This window comes from Danio aesculapii, chromosome 12 (assembly GCF_903798145.1).
Source record: "Danio aesculapii chromosome 12, fDanAes4.1, whole genome shotgun sequence".
In the NCBI taxonomy this organism is placed as follows: domain Eukaryota; kingdom Metazoa; phylum Chordata; class Actinopteri; order Cypriniformes; family Danionidae; genus Danio; species Danio aesculapii.
The window spans coordinates 8,408,867-8,422,462 of NC_079446.1; the positions used below are offsets into that span (position 1 = coordinate 8,408,867).

The 13,596-nt window shown below is 37.7% G+C and overlaps 1 protein-coding gene across 1 annotated transcript in view; it reads left to right on the forward strand.

Annotated features, from left to right (window-relative positions):
- LOC130238838 (protein bicaudal C homolog 1-B-like) overlaps window positions 1–13,596 on the forward strand; it is a 155,671-nt gene that overhangs the window by 102,664 nt on the left and 39,411 nt on the right. Inside the window, exon 4 of the mRNA XM_056469953.1 lies at window positions 7,767–7,846. Coding sequence (XP_056325928.1) covers window positions 7,767–7,846 — 80 coding nt within the window. The remainder of the gene's footprint in view (window positions 1–7,766; window positions 7,847–13,596) is intronic.

Here is a 13,596-nt window from a genome sequence, read left to right on the forward strand (position 1 = left end):
TGCTCACATCAGTCAGCACAGTGTGTAGCTTATCAAAGCCAGCTGTGGATGGAGGTGTGTGTGTGTAAGCATCCTTACATGGAGGCTATATTTAACTCTCTAGCTAAAAGGTGTGAACAAAAGAACATCCAGCGATGAGTTTGACTCAGCTGATGGATTCTGTATTTAGTCTTTCGCCATTGATAAGTAGTGTTCCTTTTTGGGTAACACTTTATTTGAAGTGGTGTTCATATGAGACCTTTATAATCATGATATGAAGCATATGAATGAGATTTTATGCATGCTTGTAACAACAGTACGCTCATTTATGTCCTTTTAAATGCAAAGATGATTGAAGAAGCTGATTGGTTGTAACATTGTGACATCAAATAATTCACAATCTGACAAAAGTCTTGCCGCCTATCCAAGTTTTAGGAACAGTTAGGAATGACTTGACTTCTAGTTGATCATTTGATATCAGAAGTGGCTTATAATGTACAGTATAGAATATAAAGTCATGGTGCAGTGGAAAAAGAATTAATATTGTTTATGACTCTCATGAGCTTGGAGCACTGCATCCATACATCTCTGCAATGATTCAAATAACTTATTGATAAAGTCATCTGGAATTGCAAAGAAATCGTTCTTGCAGGACTTCCAGAGTTCATCAAGATTCTTTGGATTCATCTTCAATCCCTCCTCCATCTTATATCTCAATAATGTTCATATCTGGTGACTGGGACGGCCAATCCTGGAGCACCTTGACCTTCAGAAACTTTGATGTGGAGGCTGAATTATGAGAAGGAGTGCTATCCAGCTGAAGAATTTGCCCTCTCCTGTGGTTTGTAATGTAATGGGCAGTACAAATATCTGGATACCTCAGGCTGTTGATGTTGTCATCTACTATGTAGATCTCTCGCACGACCCCATACTGAATGTAACTCCAAACCATGATTTTTCCTTCACCAGTATTTGTGATGATTGGGATGCAGTTCAACAGATGATTCATCGAGAAATTTACCTTCTGCCACTTTTCCAAATGATAAACTAGAAGTCAGGTTATTAATTGTTGCTCTTACAACTGGGATCGAAGAAAAAACTTTTGTCAGGTAGTGTACACAAGCTGTTTTTGTCTTTCACATGAAAACTTGACAACAAAACTTGTCATAAATCTGTCATAAACATGATTGTCATGAATTTTATAACGGCGTCATTAATACTTTTCTGCCCTCAACTACAGTACAAGCTGAATTTGTCATTAAAACATCATTAAATATTAATGACGCTCTTAAAAATGAATGACAATCATGTTTATGACAGATTTATGACAAGTTTTGTTACAATACACAATCGAAGACTATAGAATACACAAGATGGGTCACTCGTATAGTTTTGAATAGGGAAAAATGTAACGATCAATATGAATAATGAAGCCCCGTCTTCTAGTACAGGAGCCAATCATCGATCGCTATACTGATGACTCTCTGAGAAAGGAGCTCGGACCAGTCATGAGTTTCGCCAAATTTTGTGTTATTCGAATGTTTAGAAATGAAACTAAAGAGACAGTTGTTTAATTTTATTGGTCATTCCTAATACAAAATATAATCGTACACTTGGCAAGCAGTTTTGGAGAATTTCACCCATTCAAAAACATGGCCGCCAAGTGAAAAGACTTGCCTTAAAGGGGCTTTGACACAATTCTATACCCCATATGAATACAATTATAAATTTCCATGACACGTTGAAAACACAAAATAAAAAAAATCTCTCGTTTCCATTTCAGAAATCTGAGGACTTTGGTTTAGAACTTCTAGAGCATTATAATAGTGATCATAACACCATCAATGTCTACCTTGACTCCACTGTATCTACAAAAAGTAGACTAATAACATTCCAACAACCCAAATCTCAGGAAATCCACCAACAGCATCATGATTTATAGTTCTAAAGCAATTCAATAAGCCGTTTTAGCTTTGCATGCATAAATGTGAAAGATTGGTGCATTGTGGTAGTCTTGAACAGCATCCACACCAGCACTGCTTCACTCGGTATGCAATGAATATATTACATTACACCCTTTTCACCACTCTGTAAATCCCATTCTTAAGGAGATGGCTTTCAAAACTGTTGAGCTGGACAATAATTGCCAACGTGGAAGCAGAGCGATCCTAATCAGCGGGTGTAATCCTACATGTGCTAAACCACAGCGAATTGGCAAGTTTGCACGAGAGAAACCCTATTGTATGTGATTATATTCTTGTTTCCCCCCTTAACGCCGCAATATAAACTGTAAAACCTCTACAGAGCACTTGAGATTGACCACAGAAAATGGTCGCATTACATGCAATTTTAGCGAAGGCTTTACTGTAGTGGCTAACTCTAAACACTGCATGTTTTCTGGATTGTGGAATGTCGCTGGAGCCGGGATGGAGAGATTTCCTCCCGCAGTGTCCATCCAGTTGGGGCGAATGGATGTTTTGCAGGATTTTGTGGTGTGGAAATACGCTTGTGCGTGGGACAGTGATTTAGATTTTTTTTTTACTCATTCCTTTTGGCTCTGAAAGCTCTCATCCTGAGTTTCCTTTAAGCTCCGGAACAGCATCTATGGCACGGAAAGCCAGACTTGTAGTGTCAGACCTGGAGCCTTGTACTGTATTTGTTTTCTTCCTTTGTGGAGAGTGAATTATATGGCTTGGCGTGTCTTGTGGGTAAGCTTTACATTCTTAAACTTGTCTTGTTACTAAAATTTGTATTAAGGCCATATGAACTACACTGGAAAGTGCATTCCACTACTTAATGGAAATATATTCTTTTCATTATATGTCTGAACTTTTGGCAGGGGCGACACGGTGGCTCAGTGGTTAGCACTCTCGCCTCACAGCAAGAAGGTCGCTGGTTCGAGTCCTGGATGGGTCAGTTGGCGTTTCTGTCTGGAGTTTGTATGTTCTCCCAGTGTTGGTGTGGGTTTCTTCCAGGTGTTTCAGTTTCCCCCACAGTCCAAAGACATGCACTATAGGTGAATTGAATTAACTAAATTGGCCATAGTGTGTGTGTGAATGAGAGAGTGTATGGTTGCAGATATGTGTTGTGGCTGGAATGGTATCCTCTGCTTAAAACATATGCTGGAATAGTTGGCGGTTCATTCTACAGTGGCGACCTCTGAAATAGAGACTAAGCCGAAGGAAAATGAATGAATGAATGAACTTTTGGCAGGTTGTATGGAGGACGTTTTGAGTTTCATATACAAGATTGAGGTAGTAACTGAAATGTGCATAATACACATTTTATCACCGCATTACCCTCTATTATTGTGTCCTAACTACATGCAATGTGACACTGTGACCTGATATAAGTGATGTTTTCCATGTTAAAACAAGTTTTTAAACGAACAGTGATGCACAAAATTTCAACCCAAGCTCATTACAAATATGTACACAGGTCTACATTTCTGGGGATAGCGAAATGCATATCTGGAGGTACGTCTTCTCACAGCTTTTGGTATACACCAGAGGCCGCTGTGTGTGCTTTTTGATGATCTAAAATTTCTCTTGCACGTCTTCTCACTTAAATCCACCAGAGAGCGCAATATACACTTCAGCTGACCAGGCCAGCTTGCTGTCGATTGACTGACCCATCCACCCACCCCTGTCCCTAAACCCAAGTGATAGTGTTTTCAAAAGCAATCTAGAAACAGAAAAGCAGTCGCAACAGTGTGCTTTCACCACATTTTCAGACTGTTGTTTATTGTTGTTTTTTGCTTTTCTTTTACCTGGTTTCTTTAACCGTCTCAGGTCCATCGGTGTACACCAGGGCTATTCAGTTGGCGGCCCACGGGCCGAACCCGGCCCCCGAGGCAATTTGTTCCGGCCTTCCAAATAGTGTGACCAAGACATCAAAAATTAATTTAGTTAGAAAAACGGCCGCTATAGTTATGCAGTGTAGTGTGTCTGTTCAATTCAGCACGAGCTGCAGTTGAAAGCTGCGCAGAGTGTAAGCCAAGTGACATTAAGCGAGTGGCCTGAGCAGCCAAAAACATTTGGATATGTTTGTAGAAAAAGACCTTTCGTACAATGCACTGATATTGTAAATAGGGATGCAGTGATTAGCCAATTTCACTGTTAACTGCACTTAAATTCATTACGGTTAATTAATCGTAAAGGCTTCTCAATGCCGTGTTTCTGTCGCATGGAACAAAACTGCTGTTAGGCTAATACGCATGCACATTGGATTAACTATAGCAGCAGGCCGTTCACATATTGCGTCTTTTCTGCATGCAAGTTCATTATTTCCAATGGAGACGTGCGCATATGGTGCGTGCACTGTGTGCTTGTGGACCTGCAGCCGCCCACAGTAGAAATTATGTCACGCTGTAGTGGTGAGAGATGTGCGTGGCTTTCAGTGCAATGTAAACAAAAGATACGTTAGACGAATTATTACAAATTATTAAAATGATCATATATGTATGAACGCAGATAATAACAACAGTTCATTTCAATATTAAGCTAATATAAAGCTTACATTAAAATTAGCCAAATTCTATTTTATATTTATTCTTATTTTTTTCATTGTTCTGTCATTTATTTTCATTTTAAAATTATCACTCATGTTTATATCAAAAACTTTTTCATTTATTTTTAAGTCCAAAGAAAGAAATGGACTATTGTTTGTTTTGTTATTAATATATTAATCAAAATGTATTTAGTTACTGAGAATCAATAAACAACGCTTTAAAATTTAAAAAGCAGCTTTCTTGTGATTTTCTATTCGTGTTTTGAATTTAATGAATGCATAATAATGGTGATAACCGTGAAACCATGATTAATCTTCAGACTATGATCGTACAACTAAAATATATAATCGTTGCATGCCTTGGACGTGGGTGTCTTTATAAGCACTAATACAGCATATGGGCTCTTTTATTGCTGTTGTGTCATCACTCATATTGCAAGTCATATCTCTCCGGCCCCTCATTTGGGATGCTTTTCATGAACTGGCCCCCATGACAAACTAATTGAATAGCCCTGGTGTACACGGTGAGCTACTGGGCAAACTGGTAACACCAGAAAAGTCGTCCGTATGGAGGTAAGCGGAGCAGCGGCATCATACCACCCAGTTATGTTAATTTTAAAGACGAAATACCATACGTACCTCTGGCTACATATTTCATGCTCTCCAGAAATGTAGTCAGGGGTACATATCCACAATAGCAATATGTAGATATATCAAGATTTTGAAAATAAAATCAACCAGCAAACATATAGTTTAAACATGAAGGCTAGACCTGAGACTAGAACAAATATCAGTCACTCAGCCTGTACTTTTAATAATGCTAAAGAGGTTTAATATGCATTAAGCAGATTATAAACCTTACCATTTCTTTGGGAGTGCGGTGTACTATTCATAATGGCTGATATTTAAATGCTTCTGTCATTTAATAACCAGTCAGCTTCCATTTATACATTGCGTATATACAAGACATGGTGTGTTTGTGCACATGTACATATGAAATGAAGAAAAACACACAAACTAACAACAGTCCCTCAGAGCTACAGCAAGAGTTTGTCAGTAGCCATGTTTCCTTCCAAAGAATTATAAGGAAATGCATAAAATATTTGCGAATAAAAAATAAATCTGACTATAATCTGAATAAAACAGCTGACTTTCACACATGTACGGTTTTGTTTACAATTTCTGGTTCACTTGCAAAATTGGCAGTGTGAAAGCAAACCACGCTAAATAAAGGAAATCAACATTGTGTTTGGTTCAGAACAAAGCAAGTGAACTAACTGACTTTCCTACACAACAGAAGTGATTTAAATACCCTTCTGCATTTGATGCTTCGTTTAAACTTTAGCAGATCATCTTGACCATGTCTACATGCCTAAATCTATTCAGTTACTGCCATGTGATTGGCTGATTAACAAGCAGATGAACAGGTGTACCTAATGAAGTGAACGGTGCATGTAAATATTGGGGTTGGTTTACATGCTAATCATTCATTGTTTACTTGTATAGGGGGCAGATGTTGGTCAGATCAACTTATATAAAAGGGATCAGGCCTTGTGATGTTCAAAGTCTTTTTATGGGACACTAACTGTATAAGAGAGGTCTACTGCATGTGAGTGGGAATGAGGATTAATTCCAGGGATTTTAGGGGGTTGTCAGTGAGACAGATGTGTACAGATGTGTACAGTATGGTGCGGATGTCAGTGACAGAATGAGCAAGTGCTGGAATGATATAAATGTTGTCTGGATTTATTTATCAGTGAACCGCTGATTCGGTTTTCTGCCTCAGCTGAACTCAACATTATTCATATCAGATCTGACTTAGCACATTATTTGTATGAGTACATATTGACATTTTGTTAATGAAGCTTTATGACGAGTATAAAACTAGATTTTTACATTCCTCTCCCAAAAAGGGCCACAACAGCTCGCCTATATGCAGATATGTCCACCTGGATATCAAAGCACACATAAAACACATGTGGAACTCACATAAAACGTCTGGTTTTGGAAGATTTTCATGTGAAAAATGAAAAAAGTATGTAAATCACGTTTCATTTGTTGCCCTTTTTTGTCTTTCTGCCAGGGATATCCTGTTTGCAAGAAATATTTATTATTATCAATGTTAGAAACAGCATAAATTTTTTGTGGAAACTTAAACATTCATCATTTTCTTAGGATTCTTTGAATAGAAAGTGTTTCTTTAAAAGCATTGGAAATATCTTTACTATCACTAAAACGTTTAAACGATCATAGCTAAAAATCTTTAAAACCTTTTAAATGAATAAATATTTAAATAAAATCTTGCTGACTTATGCAAACCAAAAAAGAATTCTAAAACGCATGCTAGTTAAGATCACAGGGAGCTTCAGGGATTGCGAGAAATGCAAACAGCTGAAGTATAAGGTAGACTCAATGAGAAGTACACATGTTTGCAAACCTACCTAATGATACAACCAATAATTCCGATTAGAGCGATAATGTGGAGAATATTGCTCTTGTGTTGAGCCCAATGAGCCTTGCATCTAAAAATAGAGCAAGGGTGTTCCTTTAATGATATCGCTTCGACTCACGCTGAAAATGGCGGACAAGAATCAACAAACTGAGGATATGATGCCTGTCAATCAATATTGGTGGGCGGGGGGACTGCTCTCCTACGTAAAGTTGCGGTCGGTTTGAAAACTGCTCCAATTGGTCCACCGTTTTTTATGTTGTTAAATTGAAAAAAAAAGCACTGGGTGTGCTTATATCACCCCAATATGACAGTCTATACACCATACATGCACATATGTCTGTCCAAACAGCTTGAAAAGTAGATTTTTTTTACCATAGGTGCCCTTTAAAGCAAATAATTCAATTACTAATGTCCATGTAAACATAGTCAATGACAGATTGCAAGTATATGTCTCAACATTAATAATTTTTACTTTAACAACTTTAGAATTTTGAATAGTTGTATTCTGATGCATCACTTTACTGTGAAATAACAAACGGCATATTTAAAGTCTGTTCAAGTCCACCATTCCAAGTCTATACAAAATTGAACATTTTAGCCAACAGCAGACCTACACATAGACTGAAATTACTGTTATTATTGTTTTGCCATATGTTTGAGAAATAAGAATAATAAGAGCCTACTCATATTAACCTTTATTTGACATCTACAGAATCGTGAGAAAGTCGTGATCTTGATTTTAAGCAACAACAACAACAAAAATTGTGATTCTCATTTTAGTCCGAGTCGTCCAGCCCTAATTGCATAATATATTTTTGTCTTTCAGATCCACACATCAAAGTTAGTGGTAAAAGGGACAACGTGAAAGAAGCCAAGGAGAAGATCATGTCTGTTCTTGACACAAAGGTAAGCTTATTAACTAAGACCAAGTCATTCTTATTTGAACATTGTTCACTCTTATTTGAATACACTGTTCGCTATAAAATAGCTCGATGTTATGGCTGCAATACTTAGCAAATGCACTAGTTGATTGCATTGGGTTTAAAACAGCTGTACGATTTGAAGCAATGAAACTTGGAGATCCCAAGAGGAACTATGATGTGTTTAACATGAGGATCACCTCATATAGCTGTAGGATAAATAATGGCTTAAATTGCATTGAGTAAAAAAATTATACAAAAGTATTGCCTGATACTATTGGTTGACTTTAAATCCATTGTCCATTCATGGAGTCTACTTCTATGAGCTTTACTAAAACAAATGATTCCAGACGACATTAGTAATTTGTTTCAGACATAAGACAGATCATCAACCAACACCACTGTTGTAACATTACTGTTGATTTGTGAGGTAATTCCCTCAAACCAATGGCATAAAATGGGAAATGGTTTGTTCTGACATCTCTCTGTAGACTTGATGTAATGGAAAACTGACCCGGCCGTAGCTTATAGATCCAATTCATTCTGTCACAACTTTAATGAAGCGGCTCAGAGGGGCGTTTGTCTGTATTTAAAAGTGAAGTGATTTTAAAATCTGCTCAATGTTATGATATTAAAGTGCCCTTATTATGCTTTTTCAGATATTACCTTTCATATAGTGTGTAATACTATATACTGTTGTAATATAGCCTGTCACATATTGTGTGTAATATAGGTGTAAAGCTTCAAAGATTGACGCATGAAGGCATGAATTGTTTCCTAAAAGAAAGAAGTGATTCTGCCTCCAAAATGATTTATCGGAATTAAGTATTTGCTAAGTAATCGAGTAAGTTACGCGCAAAGTAAATGCAAACATGGAAAAGAGGCTTATATTGTTTGGCCCAAATGTACAGAATTCTCCTCAAATCGCTTCTTAGGCAATTTTAAACTCAAGTGAAAAATTAGTGAGGGGAAAAACATTCTGAGAGTAATCTAGAGCTAGTGAGGTTGCAGGGTGCGAATTACAGGGAGGTTTAGGTGAGATTGACGCCCCTAATTAATGCTTGATCACCCCTGAAGGATGTGAAAACAACATGTATGGGGGGTCAGCCCTCTAAATAGTAAGAAGTAGCTTGATCTGATCTGCATTTTAAATGATAATATTACTAATTAAATATTAGATAGTATAAATGTACATTTAACCACCCCTATAATGGATTATTCCATTGGTAATGCATAATCGCATTCAATGAATCTAAGCCGATAGACATGGTAAGTGTTCACGAAACACTTTTCCTGTAAAAAGTAAAGTAAAATTAGATGGGTTGTTTGTGTAGTCTGCCCTACAGTAACCCCTGAAATGGCTAATCACAGGATATTGTAGGTCAGAATCATAGACTGTAAAATATATGGACGGAGCATCCGTGACGTCACCCATAGGTTTCTGAACACTGCAAAAGAAGCTACAAGTAGGTGCGGCCAACCGTCGCCATTTTGTTCGCGCGTCATCGCACCCACGGCGGGATACCAAACAAGGGCAAAGAGGCGGAGAGTGGGCGGAGCTACAGACGCCTGCTGGCACTTTGCTTAGACCTGGCAGACAGACTTTACTTTGGGAGAACGCTTAATACTTTATTACCTGCGACTCGTTTGTGTTCTGACCACATGTGCTTGGCTGTACACTATATCAATAAAGTGTTTAGACTTTTAAAAACACTGTAGTAATACACTGAGCCACTAAACATTGTTCTTATGACGTTTTTCAACAGGAGGAAAACGCGAAATACGTCCAAACACTTCAGATATAGTGTGTGTTAGTAAATGCAAGACTATTGATGAAATCCAGGCATAACACTGTATGATAACGCTTTAGATGACTGTTCTAGAGCCTACAGCTAATCAGTCTGTCACATTCTGGAGTGCTTTACGGGTCTAAAGAAAAATATTAATGATAAATTATCTTAAATAAAACAAATACATTTAAAGAGCTGGTATACAAGTATATAACTTTACTCACATGGGAAACGAGGCCACATGAATGGTTTGTGAGCACAATTAAGTGGACACAGCATCCCATATCATCTGATAATTGTAAGAAATAAGTCCAAAAGGCAGCTGACTGTGTAAAGCCACATAAAACAGAACAAAAATACGATGAATATGCCGAGATCAGTGGCTAATCTGCCGGATTCAGCTGAGGTGAAGTGACGGCGACCAGCGAGACCTAGCTGTCACTCAAGTGGCCACGCCCTTAATTATGCAAACTTAATATAACCTAAAATAAAGGAAATGGATGAGTTATAAAAAAATTCACCCCCCTCACAGTTGTCATGGAGGGTAATAATAGCTATACGAACCAAAATCGTTCTTTGTACCAGGCTGTAAACACCTTTTTTTCTGTTGTAAAGTTGGCCATTCTAACAGTGGGCTCAATTGCAACTTGCTCTATTATGGAGCCAGGACTAGCGGAATTTTGATGAATTGCAGTTTCAGTTACTTCCGTATTGGCTTCCCGAGAGAGAGAGCGGGAGGTTGCCGCTTGGTCAGAATACACAAAACACTGAAAAGTGAAATATGTTGCATTAATGAAATGGATGCCATTTAATTTGATTCATTGAAACATGTATTACACAAAATAATATTTCCGAACATGTTGAACATGTAATATTACAGAATATGTTGTAATATTACCCCCTTCCCAATCCTCAATGTATAAGTCGCACCCTGTGTGGTTGCGCTCCCCATTTGTTGTGAACCAAGAATTTTTGTATGTAGGTTTTTAATACATTAGCTGGCTATATGAACAACCTTTGACCCTCAGATACAAGCTGGGATTCAAATATGAAGATTTAGCTATTTTAGCTTGATGACCATTCAGAGTAGAGTAGGCTCTTGTAAAGGAGAAGTTTGAAGAGACCCAGTTTTTTAATCAGCCATTTCAGACACAGAGTAAAGCCCTGGTCATACTAGAGTTTGAGCATGCAAAATTGTGTTGTATAGCCTTTACGAGTATTTTTGGGGTTAAAAGAAGATGATATGACACTGATAATTTTAAAGATTTCTATACAAATAGGTCACATTTTGATCTTCTATTAGTCTCACACATTTACATAATGCACATTTGTAGATCAGAGTTCTCTAAGCTTGAACTTTACAATGAAGCGACATGCAAATTTTTGCCATATGAGCTTGCTTTCTGTTCTGGGGCCTTCGAATGCGTATGAATAGAAGTCTATGGGGCGAAAAGTGCAGTGTGACCGTGCTTATGTTGTAAAATCTATAATAAGAAAATAGATATTTTTTTATCTTTGATTCATGTAAAGCTGTTTTAAGAGACATTCGAAACAAAATAAAGGAAGTCTAAAATATATTATTGGGTCACTTTAAAAGTTCCAGCCTATGAAGTTATCCAAAATACAGTAACATTTTCAAGGTATTTATTATTCATTTTTTGAAATTATTTCAACCCAGGCTCAATCTGAGAACGTAGTCCCGGGGACGTTTCTGGAGACCGCGAAATACGTCCCGGGAGGTACGTATTTTTGCAGTTTTTGTTTTCGCGAGTTCGCGAGAGGCTGCTGTGCGCGCTTTTTCGAACGACCTTCCGTCTGTTTGCCTGGATGACAGAATGATTGATCGTGCGACCGGCCAATCGGCTGACCCACCCTCCTCCGTCCCTAAACCCAACCAACAACGATTCACAAAAGCCGTCCAGAAAAAGAAAAGCCCTCGTCTGATTTTTACCACGTTTTCAGATTTTGACCACATTCTCACCCTGTGACGAACTTGTTTGCTTCATTTTTTGGATTTTGTTTTTGTTTTCTTACCTGATTTCTGGAACCGCTCTTCCCCGGACTCGAACCCGATCGTCGTCGTCGTTGTCGTGGTGGTCAACCCCTCTCTGCGCCTCAAGTCCGCCAGAGTACACGAAGAGCTAACCGAACAAACTGGTTGCAGCGGGAAAGCCCTCCACACGGAGGCGAGCAGCCGGCTGGCCGGCCGGCAAGCACCGAAGGGAACGGCGTCACACCGCCCCGCAGCATTCGCTTAATAAAAATTAAATGCAGCCGTACGTACCCCCGGCTACGTATTTTGCGGTCTCCAGAAACGTCCACGGGACTACGTTCTCAGAATGAGCCTGGGTTGAATTATTTATTTTTATTTTGCTTTTTCAAAAGGTTGAAATACAAAACAACAAAACTAAACAACAAACAAACAAACTAAAGTAAAACATACACAGTATATAAATCAGTAAAATAATAATAAATCAATTAAAAGAAGGAGTACAGTATAAACTAAAGGGGAAAACTGTTTCGTCAAATTAAATCATGTGGTACTGTTTTTATAGAATTCAAAATTGGATTCCAAATCTTTTCAAATAATTCACCCTCAAAGAGTATGTGATCTTCTTCAATGGTATACATTTCCAAACTTCTGAAATCCATAGTCCAGTTGTTACATCAATGCCTGTTTTCCATTTCAAAGCAATACATTGTCAATAACACTTCAGTAAGCTTAATAGCATGACTATGCTGGAGGTTAGAATTCGTAAAATTGCCCAATTTAAGGTACGTTTGCCTGCATTTTTAGGTAAAATCAACTCTATGCAACAGTATGATGGCATCAACTTTTGCTCCTTTTTACACTAATGACATTTACAGGGACATACAGTATTATTGACAATTAAAGGACAATTAAATGTCTATCAGAATCAGAATCAGAATCAGTTTTATTGCCAAGTGTGCTTCACACACACACAAGGAATTTTTTTTGGCTACAGAAGCTTCCAGTGTACATAAAGTGACAATTGACAACACAAAATAAATATGAAAAAAAAAATAAAATAAAAATGATAAACATTAAACAGACGCGGTTAGTCAAGAAACCTGGATGTTGAGTTGTGTGTACAAATTGTTATAAATATACAGGTTATAAGGTGCTGTGTACAAGTGCGAATGTAGAAAGTATTGCATTGTATATTGATATAAGGTGCTGTGTACAAGTGCGTATGAGAAAATATTGCACATATTTATTGCACAGTAGGGGAATATTTAACGGTTCATTAGGTAAAAAACAACCCTCCCCGTCAGGGAATCGAACCCCGGTCTTCCGTGTGACAGGCGGAGATACTGTCCACTATATTAACGAGGACTGGCGTTTGTAATTGGCAACTTGCCACTTGTAATTGGCAACTTTTCTGGTGTGGTCAGTTTGCTTAGTAGCTCACCTTGTATTGTGTTGTAATTGTGATGTGATGAGTCCATTGAAGCACGGTTCCACAAAAAAGATCAATGTATAATCAATATAGTCACTCTTTTCACTTATCTTTGCTTCTGAAAACACCAGATAATGGTTGGGTACAAAGAAAGCGTCTATGTCAGTTGTTCAATGGACCCTTTTCACAAATCCGCATCATGGTTAGGTAAACTTAGAGCACAGTGAATGGGAGAGTACAACATTTTTTTTTTACTAGCCTATTTGCTAAAATAATGAAAAAACTCCATGATGGTGTTAGCCTAACTTTCAGAAAAAAGGAAAAAATTGTGTGACATTAACAGCAACCAGAAGAGAGAATGCATCAAATTACCAAAAAACTTTCATTACCGCTTATGCGAGGTGTTTTTAATGCAGCGTCTATGGAGCTGAAGACTACTAAATTTGATGTTAAAGATGATATAATACACACATAAGTGCGTATAAATGGACATACGTTTTCTTTTTTTTTTTTTTTTTTTTAAT